Genomic DNA, 18724 nt, shown 5'->3' with positions numbered 1-18724 from the left:
TTATATTTGTCCTTTTTGAAGATAAACTAGGGAAAGGATTTCCTCTTATTAGTTTGGTCCACACTAGCCTGACTGGACCTGTAATAAAAATGAATCAGGTGAGAAGCCAAATTTCTTCTTATAGATTATTGCTTGTTTCAGGCCTGTGAATTTGTGAATTTTCAGTGGTGAGTAGATCTAAATGTTGTCAATAGTAAAGGTTTCACTATACGTTAGATATAACATGCAATTACTGAACCCGAAATGAGCCCCCTATCCCTAGCAGTTGAAACCTGTGAAGTGTCCACCAGCCATTTGAGGTGCCAGCACTGGGACATGACAAGGACAGCACTGCTATCCCCAGCAGGGCTTAGGAGTATTGATTGCCTGGGTCCTCATTACTCTGACCATTCTCTAAGAAGGCTCATGGCCAGAGTGCCTCTGTGGTAAGTGTTGTTCAGTCTTTTGGAGAGTTGTATTAACCTAAATCAGAGCCCATTCCTACCCTAAAGTTAACTAAAGTTCAGGAGGCACAAAGCCACTCTTGCCTCCTGCCCTTCTGAGGGTCTTACCATGGGAATAAGTCCCAGAGTACTGTACCTGAATATACCCATCTGAATTTAAGGTAATTTTATGTGTTTTTCTTTCCTTAGGGTCATCCGGTTATTTGCACTGACTATTGCTATCAGCTGGAGGATGAGGAGGATCTTCACAGCCACTGCTAATGTTCTTTACTTTTAAAGAATAAGAAGAGAAAAATGTAGTCTTCCTTCTGTTGTCTTATAGGGACTAGATGCCATAACATTAGAAGCATGGCTTTTCATCACTACTTTTAATGTTTTAGTAAAAACTTCTTAAGCACTTTTCACAAAGCAGATCTGTTGTTTTTAAGTACAGTGAGTGTAGCTAATTGTTATTGATGCTTTGGAGAACTTGCTGCAGCCTGATGAGAAGGAGAGACTGGCTCTTTTCACTAGAGTTGTAGACAATACATTTTCTTAATATTAAAAGCCAGTTCTTGCATAATTCGATTTATCTCCATTGGTGTTAGCAATACTTAGTGTATGGAGTGAGACCTTATCCTTTGTAAGAATTTCACAATCTGTTCCTTTGTAACTGGACACCAATAGGTGGGCACAGATCTATAAAGCTCAGTGAATTGCCATGTAATTATAGAATCATATAATCTAGTCCAGACACTGGCTGAAACAGGACTAATTAGATGAGGTTATTGAGCATGGTGTCCTGTCAAGTCTTGAACCCATCCAAGGATGAAGGTTCCACAATCTCTCAGGACTGTTTCATTATTTAACTACTTTTAGAGTAATTTTTTTCCTAGTATCTAATCAGTATTTCCCATTTTCCAGCATGTTCTGTGGCCTTCTGTGCTTTCACCACACACTTCCAAGAAGAGTCTGGTTCCATTTTCTCTGTAGTCTCTTTGCAAAATTGCAGGCAACAGAATGACCTGCAACAAAATGGCCTTTCAAGCCCTCTCTTCTCCAAGGTGAACAGCCTAATCTCTCAGACTCTCCTTGTGGTTCATGTTCTCCAGCTCCTTTTGTGGCACCTGCTGGTGCTGACCAGAGGACAAGCCTTGCTAGTAAAAGTGGCCTTTTCTGTGTCTTTTGTCACTGGTCCCCCATCCTACTGAGCAAATAAGCCCACATTCATCTTCTGCTGTCAATATACTTACAGAAAGCTTTTCTGTGGCCCTTCAGCTCCAGCTGAACTTCGGCTTTCCTGATTTCATTCCTATGTGTGCAAACAAGATATTTGTGTTCCTTCCAAGTAGCTGGTCTCAGTTTCCATCTTCTGTATGCTTCCTTTTTGTGTTTAGGTTCACTCAGGAGCTCCATGTTCTCCATGCTGGCTTTCTGCCACAGTTGCTCAACTGTCTGAACATTCTAATGGCAATTATTAATGCTCTGAGGCGGCTGCCCTTGAAGATTAGCCAGCTCTTCTGGGCCTCTGCTCTCCAGGGCAACTTCCCACAGATCCTGCCAAGCAGGTCTCATCTGAAGTCTATGGTTGTAATTCTGTTCTTTGTCTTGTTGCTTCTCCCAGGATCTGAAACCTGACAGTCTCATGCTCACTGTAGCCAAGGCTGTTCTTGGCCTCTATATCATACAAAAGTTATTCTTTGATTGTGAGTAGCTGCAGCTCTTTGAGGATATCAATCTCCAAATAATTCCATACTTCTCATATTTGTAAAATGGAAGCTGTATTTTTTCTTTTATCAATGTCAACAGAGACATTCAACCAGGAGACATTAAAAGCGTATGGAAAGGAAAACTACAAATGTCATGCTACAGAAAGTTCAGTTCAGGATAGAAACATGTCTTGTGTAGTTTAGCTGAATCGGTTTATTTATCCACATGTCTGATAAAATACTAAAAAAAGGCATCCTGAAACCAAACAGCAGTAAATCATAGCAGAGCTTCCAATTCTTTGTATTCTTTGGTAGGTGAAGAGTGACTAGAAAAAGAATGAAAGAAGAAGAACTCCAAAGAAACTGAGATTTTCAATTACATTGGTGTCCCTCACTGATATCAGAAAATGTATAGAGGTTTCTGTAACTGAGGGTGTGAATTATATTCATCATCAGTTGCCAGAAATACACTAATGAAATTACTATGCATGTGACTCTCTGCGGTGAATGTTAAATCTGTGTGAAGTATGAGCATTTGTTGACTGACAAGTGTCTCTGCCTTTTCTATTCATGGATTGCTCAATGAAATTACTCAGATTGTCCAGCAAAGTGCCCCATGCCTGGGGGAATTTGCTTGCTGCTTGCAAGCTAATTGATTAAATCACCACCTTGACAAGGCAAGTAGTACTGGTTAGCTGAAGTACTGGTTAGCTGAAGTACTGGTTAGCTGGATAAGAAAACAGAAGAAAAAGAAAATATTGACTGCAAGGACTTGATACTATATATTCGTACCAGATATATACACTGTAGTGTCTCTGTGTATTTATATATATGTATATGTTATAATATAAATACCGTATTGTTTATAGTTTCCTGTATCCTGAGCAATTTCAGACACATGGAACTTGTTTTCCATCTGTTTTTCATACCAATGGCACATTAATTTACTTATTTTACAATACAAACATAGCTATGAATATCTGTCCTGTGGAAATACTGTAATTCTCACTGGGGTTTCCTCCTCATCTGAAAAACCAGTGCTGAAATCAGCTGCCACAAAGGCAGCATGTCACCTCGAACTGGCATTCTGGCACCTGAGCACCCCCAGCCAACAGTTTACATTGTCCGTTGCTTATCCCTAAATGAAACTTGATAGATTTTACCTGGGAGACCCAAAATAGCTTGGGATGTGGTTATCAGAGGCCACTCCCTGGGTTATATTGCTGCAGATGATAGCAACGGGTTCTCTTCAAGCCCACAGCTCTTTCCTTTAAAAGACGCCCTCATGGCTGCAGAAGGTTTTCCCTGCGACATCCTCAGCCCTGTGATCTGCTACAGAAAAGATCTTCTCTTCGGCCTTTGGAGGAGAGGTATGGAAACAAATACATGGTGATTACTCCTTGTCAAGGAGTGGCTTTGCTGGGAAGTGATAGATGTAGCTAAATCTATCACTCTGAGATTTAAAATTTGAGATTTTAAAGTTTGAGAACTATGCATATGTCAAAACCACATTTCCTTCCATTCCCTTTTTTTTTGTTCTACATATGAAGTGTGTTTCTTTCATCTCTCAATATCTGTCAGTTAAAATTTAAAAAGAAAATACTAGTTTATAAAAAAAAAAAAGAAAAGAAAATAATTTTCTAGTATTTTCTTTAAAAATAAAATACTAGAAAATACTATCCTAAAAGGCAAAGGTGTTCGGCAGGATAGCTTGAAACTTAAAAAAATTAAGTCAATGTTCTCTCATAATTTCGCAGATTGTTTGTATTGTAATCATGACTGAAAATATTCTAGTGGTTTGAGGCATATTGTTATCTCTGGTAATGAAGCAGCTAGTGAAAGATGCAGCAATATCAAAACAATTCTTCAGGTATTAGGAAAGGCAATTTGGAAAGGCTTATAGATGATTTCATTCCAGCTCTTCAATAGCCCTGTGGTAACTAAAGAAATTTTATTATAAAAGTAATGCTAGAAAAGACACTCTCCTGTACTTTCAGCTTTTTATAAACCAGTGTAGTAGCTAGAAATGAGGAAAACCATAATAACGGGACCTATTTTCCAGGTCAGTCCCAGATGACAAATAACTCCATAGAAGGCTGTTCCCAGCTCTGGGGAAAAAACAAAACCATTCTTTGATTTTGTCCAGTTTGTGTAAAAATTCTCCATCAGAATGGCTTCTCTCACTCTCCCTGGGAAACCTTGCTGAAAGCAAGACCTTCTGAATGTCACACTACACACAGTCTGTGATTTATACAGATAGCTCTATCTTGCTTAAAATCCTGTCACAGAAGCCCCTGCGATGGGCATTTGCTTCACTCATTCACCATCCCTGTGGTGAATCCTGTCCAGCCAGCAAATTACAGCCTAAAAATCCAGTGTTTGTCCAGATGGATGTATCCCAAGCACTTTCCCCAGTCTGTATGGCAGTGAATAGTCTGACTTTTCTCCTGTACCCCATGGAGCTCAATTTTTGTAAGTCTGTGAAGAATGGGTCTTCTCTTCCAGGGTTGCTGGGCTTTCCACTTTCTGCATTCTGGAGGGAAAGCTGGTGTCCAGGGTAGAGGAGTACAACCACCAAGTGACACAGCCTGAATTTCTGCTATTATTATAAATATTTATTAACAGGTCCTGTAAAAAATGAGGAAGATGCTGAAGATTTGCTGTTCTCTCCTCCTCTTAAGTTTGCTCAGTGGGCAACTGAGCGCCAACCCTGGACTCAAAGTGAGGATCACCCAGAAGGGGCTGGAGTATGGTATGTGTGATGTTCTCAGGAGGTGTTAGTAGCATTGCCTTGAATAGTAATATGACAAAGGAAAAAGGCCAGTGGGAGTAAATAACCCCATGACAGACTATAAAGGGAAGTTTAAGAGCACAATAGAGCAAAGTCAGTAAGCTGCTTCACAGCATTGTCCATCCATATCAAGGTTCATCTGACCTCAGATACTGAATCAGTTAGTTTAGCTCTTGCCACAACTAGGAGTGAGACCTGAAATAGCATTGCTGGGTCTCAAGTGAGATACTATCTTCTTGCTGATTCTGTGTCCATCACATCTCCTAAGCCAGAAACACATAACTCTAAACTCGCAGGCACTATCCAAGGCAACTGAACTGATCATTGTTTTCCTGTAGCCAAAGAGGTTGGGCTGGAAATCCTGAAGCAGAATATGGAGAAGGAGCGTTTTCCTGATTTGACTGGCCATGAGAAATTTGGGCTTGGTAATGTCAAATACAACATCTCAAGGTAAGTATTCTCTCTGGGGGCAATTTGTGTTTGACAGAAATATTAATCTTGTTTTGTGTTCACTCTGACTTATTAACTTTTTTTCCCCCTCTCCCTTTTCTCTCTCATACTTTAGGATACATGTTACTGCTGTTGAATTACCCAGTGCTTCCATCTCCCTGCTACCAGGGTCTGGGATAAAACTGGTGATTGGAAATGCTTCTCTAACCATCGATATGAACTGGAACATAAGGACCTGGATATTGTATGTACAGCTTCACATGTCCTGGAATTTTTTCTTGATGGATAATACAAAAATGCAAATTTTAGTTTTTTCTTGTGACCCTTTCATTGTAAAGGTGCTCTTTATCAGCTGTCAGCAGTAACCCAGGAGCACAGACTGGTGCTTCTCAACAGATCTGCTGGTGGGAGGCAGCCCCTGCCCCCTCAGACATCAGCACTGATAAAGAGCCCATTGCTGAGAAGCACTGCTGCAAATAGTACAGGACTGCTGCTCTAGCTGAATGCTGTCATTGTCCAGCCTGCCAGCTAATGACACACTTAGAAAAACTGTAGTGTGGTGGATCACAGTCCAGTATAATAAACCCTCATAGCGCAGTCACACTATTAAAAACCCTCTGCTGTGCCACCAAGAGATACAGTTCAAAAGCTGATGGAAAATTGATGAGCAAATGGCAGTATCCTTAAAGCAGTCTCCAGACCTTCCTAGTCCCAGGCTATTTTAGAGGAAAGAAATCCCTCTTCCCTTCTCCACAACCCACATTACCTATATTGCTAAACTGACTGAATTACAGCAGTCTCTGATCTGCAGTTCTGCCAGGGACAGCAGGGGAAGGGGACCTGGGAGTTCAGGTGGTGACACAGCAAGAGACACAGTGCGCTCACTGGCAAGCACCCGACACAGGCAAGCAAAACAGAGTAGTGGCGGTGACCAGGGCCAGCCATGGGTCTACATCACCAAGCAGTTCCACAGAGAAGAGGTGGGGTTTTTCTCAGTTTTTATTTATTTTCACTCAATGCAGCAAAGACAGTGGAAGAGGCACAGTGCACATTTCAAAGGTGTTTGTTACCGCAATCTTTTCGACACCCCTGGATAATACAGGCCCTACGTCAATATCCCTCACCAGCTGTCGGACAACTTCTGGTGACATAGATATCAAGCTGAATGGGAAAACTGGGTAAGTGGAAGAGATCTGGATAAACTCTCTCATAAAATAACTGTCAATGAATGGCACAGAGACAACTTCACAAATTAGGGCACACAGAATTGCTTTGAGGCATCATAAGGCACAACAAGTGAGAATCGGGGCCCTAATACAGCATTAAATGGCCAACATTGATGTTTGTCCTTGTATTTACACGCAGTAGAAGATAAAGACAGAATCAAACAATCCCTTGTGCTTCTTCAGCACCCACTTCTTTCAAACTTCCCTAATCTTCAGCTCTATGTAGAAGTTACAAGCTTGTAGTATGCTTCAGTCCTCCTACTCACAGTCCTATCAAAACTGAACAGAACCAGATTGTCTATTAAGCTTTTGGGTACAGGCCCATGAAACAGTATCTCATTATTTTCTTGTATTTCTCTCACTGTCTGAATACCACTCTTGTCACCTGTTTGGGGGGTTGTTTTTGTTTGTTTATTTTTACTTGTTTTGGAAGTTCCTAGTGCAGAGACTATTTTGTACATATATGATGGTGGTACCACGGAGAAATCCCTTTTTCAGAAGTATTAATTAACCGAGGCTGAGATGCCTAGTGCTGAAATTATCGTCTTTTAAATGGTGGCTCTCTGACAGTTTTTACATTTTAAAAAGCTCCCATGTGTACTAGAATATCACACTAAGAGGCCATTAAATTCATGTTCTGCAGAGATATCTGATCTCCTCTTAATGACTGTAGTACTTGACCCATTAATTGCCTTCTTCCTTCCCTCTAGCTTCCTGCATAACTTCTTTATCAAGTATCTGAAGAAACCCATTCACAGAAGCTTGGTCACTAATGTAAGCTTTTCACATTGTGTAGGGGAGGGGTGTAAGGAAGATACCATTCACAAATCAGTGCTGTGAAGTGGGCAAAGGAAGAATTAGAAGAATAATCCTATAATAGTCCTATTCTGGTCTGATCAGCGCAGTTATCATTTTGCCAGCCAGAAATTATTCCAGATCAAGTGAAGTGACAGATTCATAGCCAAGATACTGGCACAGCTACGTTCAACCAAGGCAGCAATAGGGATGGAAAATGTAGTTATTTTTCCATTCCAATCCAGAATAAGTCCCTGCCTGTGTTCCTACAGGCATCATGGGACTTGGGTCATTTTTATGCTTGGCAGACAAAACATACACTGAGCGACACATAGAGAAATTATAGGACATCAACTGATAGTATGACATTTCAACTTCATTGTATCAAAGGGGTGAGTAGTTATGATGACAACATGCCCAGGGCCACTGAGAGGAAACAGCTTGAAATGGTTGTCATTCTGTCCAGGGATTTACAGTTGAACTTGCTGATCTTAAAGGTCTTTTCCAACCTAAATGATTCCATGATTCTGAGATCTCTCCTGTGTCACCAATTTGAGATCTGTCCTCACTCTGTTTAAGGCTGTGGTTTTGTCACCCCCACCAGGCTGCCTCTGGAAACTTCTCCCTTTTTTGCAGCTCTGACATACAACATACTTACATTGCACCAAGCAGAAACCTTGGGGATCCCGTTAGCTGAAGAGAAGCCAGATTAGGTGTTTTGATAAACAAATGCTGCAATGTGTGTCATGCAGCAGAAAGATCTGCTAGCACACATGTAAGAGGTGCTTATACACCCTTGCTAATCAGGCTATAACTTGAGTGTGCTTTTATTGTAGTCATGTCCCAATATCAGAGCTGGGATCCAGCTGATAAATGAAGACCTCAGATCACTGAATGGTGAGTCATTAGTGATACCTTTTCCTTCTGTCTTCTTTCTTCTGATCACTGAAATTCTGCTGCTTCCTTGATGGTAGCTGCTTTTAGCAATGCCTCTGGGAGTGGTATCAGTCCCTCTGCTCCATCTGCTCTCTTGCATACAGAACCACAGTTAAATGAAGGCTGGGCTACTTGAGCAAGAAATATGTGTTTCTAAAATCCAAGGATTTTGTAGCAATTCTCAATGTGCAACTGTGGCAGTGTGCATTTCTGTTGTGAGAAATGCCACTTAGAGGAGAGGCCACACAGTACTGATGCTGAGGCAGTTTTTCCTTACCTTGCTTCGAGTCCTCCTGCACACACAACACGTTACAAGCTCAAGCCTGCTCTCCTAGCCTGCCTGGAAATTAGGTTTTACTTGCCTATTTATCAAACTTGCCAGAGACAAAATGAAAAAGCTCCTTTGCAAAAACCTTCTCACATGAACCACTTTGGGTTAGATTTGCAGGCATTTAAGACACCCCAAGTGTTGGTCAGATACCATGTGCAAAACACAGGTATCTAAGCAGATCAGGCACCCTCCTTCTGGGAAAGTATTTGCAAGTTACAGCCACTTGGGATGCTCTTAGAACTGCTTGACAAGAAATCCCAACACCTCCTTATGCCCTGAAGCACTGATATGGCCATCTCCTTTTCTGGGTTATTCCAAACTTACTTTCCATAACGAGAAAAAAACCAGAGAAACTAGAGAAGATGCTTTACAAGAGATCTTAGTAGAAATATAAAATCTGAGGTCAGAATGCATGTTAGGAGGTCCCTGCTTGTGTTTTTCCCTACTCTTTGGAACAATTTGTGTCATTCTCTTTCAGAAACTGACTTACTTTTAAGTACACATAAAATAATTTCTGTATTTTTTGTAATATTTGGTGTCTTATCTACCACCCTTACAGCTGTAATGCAGATTGATGATTTGGCTGAAGTTGACTACTCCTTAAGTAGCTTGCCAGCAGTATTCCAACCATTCATTGACCTGGACTTAAAGGTAGTAATTAGTTAATTAAGTTTAAGCTGCCTTGTGCTTTGTGCTCTACAAAGGCCGAATGAAAAGACAGTCTTGTCACAAAGATCCTGTAAATTACGTATTAAAAAAAGAACAACAGGGAAGTAGGAGAGGTGGAAACAAAAAGGAACAAGAAGTTAGTATCTGCTTGTGTGGTAGACACTGGTCTCAGCACACCAGCTCTGCAGTGATGTCAAACTCTTCTGAGTATTGCAGCTACTAGATTTTAAGCAGGGACTTGAGTCAGACTAAAGCCATGTAAAATCATGGCTGTTCCAAGAGCTACTCTCCCACGTAAGTAGGGAAATATAAAAAGACTGGTAAATCCAGCAAGTGAGGATTGAATGGAGAGGTCACCCACTGTGATTCAGCACTTTGTAAGCATTTTGATAGTCCTTAAAAGGCAACAGGACTTTTAGAGCTAGATGAGAAAACAAAGACAGACAAAATACAGAGACGAAACAGAAACAAGAGAACTAATAAAATGGACATTAAAAACATTACCTTTTAAATGTCTTCATCACTTTCAATCAGTTTTACTGTTTTGTTTCATCTGGATGCATTTGGAAGTATGAGATCTGCAAGGCTTGGCCAATATGATGGGTAATGCAGAAGACAACATAGGCATTTTTGGTTTGTCTGACTTTCCTTTCTCATAAGCCTTTTGTCTGCAAAAGTTATCAACTAAGTTCTGGGCATAATACAGTGCTGATTTTGACCAAGAAAGACCTCTGGTTTTAGAGATCAATTTTGTAATTGAGACTATTGGATAGTTCTTAAGCAGCAGTTCTCAGATTTAAATTCCTCGAGATGAGGAAAGGAGCAAGTAAGGCTTTTCAAAAAGGAGGACCACTAATCATGTTCCTCATGCAATATTTAGACATCTAATTTAGAGGGTGACCTGAGGTGGCAGACTGTCCTTGGTAAGTGACCAGTATCCCAAAAGACAGATCTTGGGCCTCATCTGTGAAGATGTCCGAGTGCTGGAACTTGTCTTCACCACCTGCTTGAAAGCACCAAGCCTTCAGGGTGTACTACAAAGCCTGCATACTTATCTATATACCAAATGAATAGCCTGGGCAATGTCAAGGAAAGTAGCATTCTGCAGTCATGGTAAAGTTATATTTTGACTCTGGTTTTTTTTTATCTCTGACAATAACTTTTAGGGCATAGTCTTCCCAGCTGGATACTATACTGACTCTCCCTACGTGGCAGCTTCCTTCACAATCCCGGACCAAAGTGACTCCATGCTGTACCTTGCCTTCTCTGAGTATTTCTTTCAGACCTCCTCATTTGCTTACTACACTGCAGGGGCCTTCAATATGACCATTGAAGAGGAGGTGAGCAGGACACAGAGGAATGGGGTCAGAGTGACTCAGACAGGGCTTTGACCTGCCAGATGTCAGTATGTGGCCATATAAAGCTCTCAGTTGGTCTGTAGAGTCCTGAGACAGTAGATAATAAACACTAGTGTATTGCTATTCTCTTTCACTTATGCTCTATAAAGATACCTCAGGCCACAGCCAGGCATGCCAAGTTCCACTGAGCCAAGTACCAAATACTGCCAATTTTGTTACAAGTAGACCTGAGGCACAGACCTCTCTAACAGGGACAAGGGACCAACTCTGGACAATTTTGCAGCCTCAGTGGCCATTTTCGAAGGGATCTTCACAGAATGAAAATACTGCAGGGGTCTTATAAGCAAAGCATATGTCAAAGCACAGCATCTGTGGCTTGGAGGCTGCCTGACTTGGCTAACCTGACTGCAGGAGGTTCAGTGAATCCCCAAACCTATAGACTCCAGCCCAAACTATAATGACCTTAAGCATTTGCTTTCTGATTATTTTGGCATGTATTATTGGGAAGCTGCTTTAAGTATACTGAGTGTCTTAGGAATATTTCTGAGAGGCACAAAAAGATTTCATTGAAATGACCGTAATAATGCATTTAGAGAAAAGCTGACCATGAAGGTCAAATCTGGTAACTCAGTTGTTTTCTCTCTTATATTTTTTCCTTCAGACTTGCAGCTATTTTAATATAAACACAGAGATATTTGGCAGTATCATCCCTGAGGTGAGTATCGTTACTTTCACCAAGTCCCAGGGAAGCCACCCAATTTGGGTGACACGTCACTACTGGTGTATCCCAAAGATCACAGGGCCAGCAGGGCTCCTGCACTGGAGAACCGGGCACATGTGTGCCTTGCAGAGCAGATGAGCTTTGTCCCTTCCCACCTCATGATGAGTTGAATGACTTGTACTGTTACCAAACATAATCTTGGCCCATAACCTTGCACATCAATCTTTTCTCTGGGCTCCATGCCCAAGCCACAGCTGTTCTCACCTAAAAGCAGCTCTATGCAGGAAAAAGCTTCCAGTCATGAGTCTTGCTTTGAGAGACATCCAAGAGGGCCTCAGATCAGAAAAATCGCCTTTCTCCTCTCCAAACCTGCATAATTCTCTTTACTTTGCTGCTGGCCTCTGACTGATAAGCAGAAAACCTGGGAAGGGACCATGTGTGGGAAAATAAGCTAACAGATGGACAGGAAACATTACATCCTATGGAACAGACACAGCAGATGCACAGGATTTCCATTTATTTTAGGTGAAGGAGATGTATATAACAGGACAGAGAATATGAGCATGCATGGCTTTCTCTAGCCTTCTGAGACAGAATGAGAAACCAAAAATGATCATAAGTACCCCTAGGCTATAAATGCCGAGGATGGGTGAAATCAGACTAATAGTTCAAAGTACTTCACATTCTTGTTTGCTTCCCAGATGTTACTAAGTTCCTTCCTCAGAAATATAAGAATTCTCCAAGGGCAGTCATGTATGATGTTCTCCATAAAATGCCATGAGCATTGATGTGAATATTCCACCCCCTCTGTTTCAAATGTTGAACTTTGTGAGCCTGTTCACTCTTCAGGCAATGAACACACTTAGGCTCCTCTGAGGACAGTCCAGAGAAGGAACCCATCTCATGAGATGGGTGAATTTCAAAGTAAATGAGTCCTGAGCTGTTTTTATTGTGTGACTAAATACTACATTCATGGTCCATTTATATCCTCTGTTCGCAAGCAAGTATTTAATTTCTCTTGAAATAATATGGAAAAAATAGTATTCCTCAAGTGGAAGGAACTTTCCACTGCATTTCTGAGTGGCCAATACTGTTAATTAATTTAGCACCACAGAAGACCTTTATTTCCTGCTTACTTGAAAGAATCTTATGTTAGCAGCTATTCTTAACCTCATTATAAGGAATTATTTCAAAATCATTACTTCAAAAGTGAGAAAATGCAGCATTCTGATCCATTCTATGAGAAAAATGTTTCTTCTTATTTGTCTTTGAATCTTACAGGTAGCTAAATATTCAGTTACACCCCACCCAGTGATGCTGAAGCTAATGTGTACTGAAATCCCTATCATCAGCTTACAGCAGGATTCCTTCACACTAGAGATTCAGGGCTCCATGGAAGTGTTGGCCGTTCTGCCAGACTCAACCACCCAGTCTCTGTTCACGCTGAACATAGTAAGTACAACAAACACAATTACATTTAACTCAGGGTTAAATATGTTTGTTCCTTCCTTCTGTAAAACTCTGTACAAGAAACAAAGAAAATGCCAAATTTCTAGTAAACATGCAGATTCCACTTAGTCACAGGTGTAGGCATGACCTCACCTAACCTACAGGACACTTTTATGGTAAAGAACATTTTCCTACAGATGGACAAAAATCCTAACATGTAGTGACTCTGATTAAGCAAGGTTCTGTTTTCTGGAATTATGGTTCTGCAGGTGTGCCTCTTGGCATCTTGTTCATGGCTTTGATTAATGACATCTCATTACCCCCATTTCACTCTTGTCACTGCCATTCAAATAAACAGACATTTACTGTGTGCAGCCTTGCAATGAGAAAACGGCTTCCATGCGTAACTGGAAAGATGGTATTTATGTATTTATGACTAATTCACACCAAGGGTCCTGGGGTTTTTATGGCTGGTAACCCATGGTTTCTTTATTCTACAGGCAGCCAACACCAGCATTTCTCTGAATATATTTGATAAGAAATTGATGGGCTCGCTATGTTTGAACAGGTAATCCAAGCTGGGATGGAAAATATTTCCTTTGGGAAACAATGTTAGCAATCCCAACTATAATAGTATAGACATATGATCAGATAACTATGAATATGTTTTGCTGGTAAATTCATCTGCATTAGTTTCTCTGAATCTGGCAGCACTTGTACAGTTTAAAAGGAGGCAGGAAGCTTCTCTCTGATAAGTGCCATGGCCCCAAGGGACTTCCCACCAGTGGATTGCTGCAGGGAAGTGGTCTCATCGGACTTTCCTGCTTTTTACATCTACTCTCCCCTCTGAACTAGATAAACTAAGCATGCAGGGCAGTTTTGATAGCCATAAATCATCTGAGAGTTTCCCTCATCACCTTCCAGCTGGCAAGATGTCATGGCTTTCTAGACAACCTGTGCCACTTAATAATGTCAGAGCAGTCCAGAGCACAGTAAAGAACCTGGGCCCCCACAGGTCCCCTGTGAAGATATTCTTATAGCAGACATTCTCCAGCTGAAGTCCTGCAACTTCCAAGGTTCAGAGAGCTGGAGACTAGAGGCTAGGTCATTTACACATCTAGCATGTCACACTTTATGGAGAAAGAGCTCTGTTTATCAGGACTCACAACTGGGGATTGGGACTCCCATTTCATAAAAGTACCTAAGAAAGACACAGGGTTAAGAACATGCAGTTTGTAAGGGCAGAGGGATGTTAGGAATTTAAGGAGGATAGTGATGTTAGCATTTTCTGCAGTAATTTTCAAAGAGGAAAATCTAGAGTGTGCTGGCCTTGAGAACTCGGATACTGGTGCTGAGGAAACTCAGAAATCTTTTGTTGGATACAAGAGTAACATAAGGAATACATATTTCAATGTGGAAACAGAGGCAGTAGCAACGAAGCCAGCGGCAGCAGTACCACACAATGAACAGTTCCTTTCTTCCTGGTAATGCTTTCACATGAAAGCATTATGTAGACGTACCAAAATCTTTGGAAAATACCTGACACCCTACAAGTCCTTGGTAAAATCAGTCAGCAGGAATTCCAGAACAGCACAGAGGGAGAAGCACACTCACATTGCTGGCTGCAGCCCTTCTAGCACACTCTTGTATGGATGTCAGCAATGCTCCAAGAAAACCACGTCTTTCTCTATGCAGCAGTATGCAGTGTGTTAAAGTGCTTCAAAATTCTCTTTACAGATGTTTCTTAAGGCCTGGAGCTCTACAGCAGTGACTGCACATGATTAGAATAACTGTGTTTATACTTTCTTAGTGACTCATCTTGTTTCACTTCTTTCCCTCAGGATCCAGTTCTCCCTAGCCCACTCCAATGTTGGCTCTTTTGAGGTAAGTGGGTAATTGAAGCACACAAGAAATGCAAACTAAGAATATCAGTGATATCAAGGCTAGAGAGTATGCAGCTAATTTTTATCTGTATTTCTAAATCATTTGGCTTAATTCCCAAGTGGCTCTCTTCCTGTCTTCTGGCAGCCACCTCTCTGTTCCAAACTTAATAGTAAACTCTTTGGGGCAAGCTAGTTCTGTGCAAATGAGACGTTCTGTAGTTGTCCCGGCTGCAGTAAGCAGAGATCTCTCGAATCACCCCGGTGGAACAGAGCAGAGCTGAGTGCCATCCGATGGTCCCGGGGTGGCTGAGGCACAGGCACTCCAGGGGTGCTCATCGCAGTGCTCACAATTACGGCAAGGACGGGGAGTCAAGATCCCTCCTCAGATCCTGAAATCATGCAGTTGTAGCCTTGCAGGGGAAAACCCTGCCCCCGCAGAGAGTCATTTAATTCTCAGCATAATCAATCAGTTCCAAGTAGCTGAGGAGAAAGGAGTAAAACTGTTCTGGGCCTGCTTTGTTACTGGTGATAAATTATCTCACAAATAAAGCAAATTAAAATGTTAGCCAAGCATAATGAAATCCATTTGTATTTTGCATCTCACTTCCTTTGCACCATTCCAAAACTTTAAGATCCAAAGTTCACTTGAGTTTATGACTCTTTGAGGCCAAAAGAGAACTGGAAGTTGACTAAGAACCTACTAACTCACCCAGGATTAGGGCACGACAGTTCCACCATTAGGAAATGATGGCTAACTCAGTTTTCTTGTCTGTGGCAGGTCTTGCCTCTGGAGAACATCCTGTCTTACATTTTACAGACTGAAGTAATTCCATCAGCTAATGGTAAGGCTGTATTTCAAAGCATCAGCTAAAAAGCTTCCAGCAGAATTCTGGACTATTCTAGGAACTTCTTCTGACTTTCTGATTAAGTTTTCAGCTCCCATTAACTTAGAGTGGAAAATGACCATCAGCCAGTAAGCAGTGGAAGGCTGGGATTGATCTGTAGGGGTGTAAATGCTCCCTCTCACTGCTTTCCAAAAAGGGCAAAAATTACTTGGAAAGTAAAAATTCACCTGCTTTCATCTCATTCTAGGTGGTCCTGATGCATCAGGGAGAAAAGCAAAACTCTCTCTCATCTGCACACCTGCCTAAGGTCACCATACGTGAAATGCACTCCTTTTTATTAGACCAGAACAGACCTTTTGCCTCTCATAAATCTTATTTAAGGCCCTGGAGGGAGATACAGCTTTGTGTCAGCCCTCTATACTGGGATGAACATCACCTTCTTTAGTTAATAGATACAAATGGGAACAGATTCCATTGATGATAGAGCTGTATTAACAATCCCTCAGGGGTCATTAGAGACAAATCACTCAGTATGTAATGTGTTGAACGTAAAATGCTTTGGTTTGCCTGCAACACTCTGCCAAGAGAGAAGAACTTGTAATTCTTTTTTTCTATTGGTAAATGAGCATCTTAGCGACCTCCTAGGCTTGCTTGTGAAGAGGCTAATTGTTATAAATGACCTACAAGTCTCTGGATAAACAGTGTTGTTGAAGGGCAGATGTTTACTCTTTTTCTAATGCATACCTAAATCATCGTTTGTCTCTTTCTTTAAGCTAAACTGTCAAAAGGATTCCCTCTTCCCAATCTGGCCAATGTTACCTTGACAAGACTTCACATTACAATTGTACAGGTGAGATTTTGATACTTATGAAAGATTTAACAACTTCTCAAAGTTGTTTTCAATTTTTCTTAAGTTTTTCTTTGCAGAGACTCCTAAATCTTTGCGGTTGAGCAAAAAACACAGCTCAAAAAAGGAAATACAAAGGCTGTTTTAATTGTTCTTTACCTCTCACATACCTGGTTCCCTACAAAATATAATTGCTCCAAGACTGCTTTCAGTGGCACTCATTGCCAACAGTCTTATAGACTAATTGTGAATGAAGGATTTTAGTAATTCTGTGGTGCCCATTCCCCCCTCACATTCTCTAGCCAGTCTCCTCATCAGTAACAAGGAACGAGAAACAACACAGAATTGCTATGCCCTACCAAAATGAATGAGATTCCCATTTAAAGGCTAGAGTTTAGGCTCTAGTTTTAGAGTTTCCATTTCCAGTCCCAGTCTGATGGTTATGGTCAATAGGAAGAAAAACAATTCTTGCTTTTCATAGATAGGCTGGATGGTGCTTTGAGCTACCTGACCTAGTGGAAACTGTGCCTGCCCATGGCAGGGGGGTTGGAACTAGTTGGTCTTTAAGGTCCAACCCCACCCATTCTGTGATTCTGTGACTGTGATGAACTGCTCTCTGCAGGCTCATTGCTCTGTATGTGCTGACAGTGGGGGAAGCTTTAAGGACAAGTTTAGATTAAATGGCTAATTCTTAAGTGGCACAAATTAGGTAAAAAATAATACCACCTTGTGATGCTTGCCTAGTTGCCTCAAGGCTCAGATGAACCTTCCTGAGCAGTCTGTATGATCTTTAGATTCCCTTCTGTCATTAACATGGTGCAAAGGGATAGCACACAGGGAAAGATGGAGCCCTCCAAGACTCAGCTCTTCTCAGTAGATTTTTGGACCTTAATCACCAAGATCAGTTTGAAATTAAGAAACCCCAAAGTCACATGTTCATTTTAATTCATAGTATGTCTGTGACTGTTCTTCTCCCCACAGGGATATGTGTTGATTTCAACTGATGTCCACTACAAACACTAAAGGAAAAGAGAGACCACTTGTTAAGCATGAACTTCAAATCAAGGCAATAATGGGACTCTGAAGACTAAACACTGCCCAATTCTGCTGAAATGTTTAACCTGAGCTCTGACACCCCCATCCTGGCTGGGGAAAAGAGGGGGTGCTGGGAATCAAAAAAAGCTGAGGCAATGTTTAGCTGGTATAATGGTGGTAATAAGCAGACCCAAGGGAGAACATGTAACACATGCCTGACATTTATTTATTCTATAGTTTAACTCATGCAAAAATGTTTTTAAGATTAATGACTCTTTCGAAATACAGTTTCAAAATACAATACATCCAGAAGAATGCTGCAATCTCTTAAAATTAGGAGAAGCACATTGTCAAAATGCTGCTAGGGCAGATACACCTGCTAATATGTTTCTACTTTAACAACCTTAAACACTTCCCTTCTGCACACCATGCATGAAGTAGGGAGCGAGCTCTCTCCAGAAATGTGGAACTGTCAGATTGGGAACTGTCCCAGTTACAATGGGAACTAAAATCTTTGCAGTGTCTCAACATAAATCTGAAGATGCAGAAGCAGGACATGAATCAGTGGCACTACTACTCTCCATCTCTCCCTGCGATTGTTCAAATCCTTGTGCCTGTCATGTGCCCTGTTTAATGATGTTTAGCCAGGTTAAATACATTTAACTCCATCAGTGTTTCTGGGTAAGTCCTCAAAAATCTAATTCTCTGACATCTTTGTCTGAATTGAAGGTTAGATAGTTTTCTTATTTTGTTTGGGTAGTTACCTCACCCTCTTTCTTCCTCCTCTTTTTTCCCAGTGCTTTATTAGTGTGCAAAGTGAACACAGTTCTGCAGAGGGCCGTACCTGCCCTGCAATGCATGGGTGGTTGCGCTTTGGCCAAACCCGGACGGGGAGCGGGCTCTGGCCTCCCCAACACCTGTTTGTTTCCCTCGTGCTGAGAAACACCAGCAGTGATGCGCTGCAGGCAGCTTTTGCCTGTCCGGAGCTGAGCGAGCTCATCCCACCAGCTACAGGGCGGTACCTAAATACCCCACGGGCCAAAGCTGCTCTGCCCCGGGGGTCAACACGTACACACATTTTTAAAAAATTCTCGGGTTTTTTCCACATAAAGTAGCCCAGAAGCCGTACGTGGTGCGAGGGAGGGGGCAGTCAGGTACAACCCAGCCCCCTGCGCTCCCTCTCACACCCCGGCCCGCGGGTACCGAGGGCCTGCCGCGGGCTGCCCGGCATCGTGGGAGGTTGGTCTGGCATGGGCT

General features: G+C 41.7%; 1 protein-coding gene and 1 pseudogene across 3 annotated transcripts; both read left to right on the top strand.

The window, feature by feature from the left end:
* The window catches only part of LOC134549292 (BPI fold-containing family C protein-like), a 26801-nt pseudogene extending 22405 nt beyond the window's left edge, over positions 1 to 4396 (top strand).
* On the top strand, positions 2360 to 18724 carry BPIFC (BPI fold containing family C). 3 transcript variants are annotated; one of them, XM_063395766.1, is made up of 16 exons: positions 2360 to 3501; positions 4757 to 4883; positions 5261 to 5372; positions 5488 to 5616; positions 6395 to 6550; positions 7309 to 7372; positions 8230 to 8290; positions 9220 to 9311; positions 10496 to 10669; positions 11349 to 11402; positions 12690 to 12860; positions 13358 to 13425; positions 14699 to 14741; positions 15519 to 15582; positions 16359 to 16435; positions 17414 to 18724. In XM_063395766.1, exons 2-16 carry the CDS (start codon positions 4769 to 4771, stop codon positions 17453 to 17455), a joined length of 1422 nt encoding a protein of 473 aa, XP_063251836.1. In that variant the 5' UTR covers positions 2360 to 3501; positions 4757 to 4768; the 3' UTR covers positions 17456 to 18724. The 3 variants fall into 3 exon arrangements, 2 of the variants coding, with proteins under 2 accessions (XP_063251836.1, XP_063251837.1); XM_063395767.1 differs by lacking the exon at positions 2360 to 3501 and having other exon boundaries at positions 4678 to 4883; XR_010080184.1 differs by lacking the exons at positions 13358 to 13425; positions 17414 to 18724 and having other exon boundaries at positions 16359 to 16429.

Source organism: Prinia subflava, chromosome 4 (genome assembly GCF_021018805.1).
Source record: "Prinia subflava isolate CZ2003 ecotype Zambia chromosome 4, Cam_Psub_1.2, whole genome shotgun sequence".
Taxonomy (NCBI): domain Eukaryota; kingdom Metazoa; phylum Chordata; class Aves; order Passeriformes; family Cisticolidae; genus Prinia; species Prinia subflava.
Note: the sequence above shows the minus strand (reverse complement) of the source record. Positions and strands in the feature narration are given on the sequence as shown.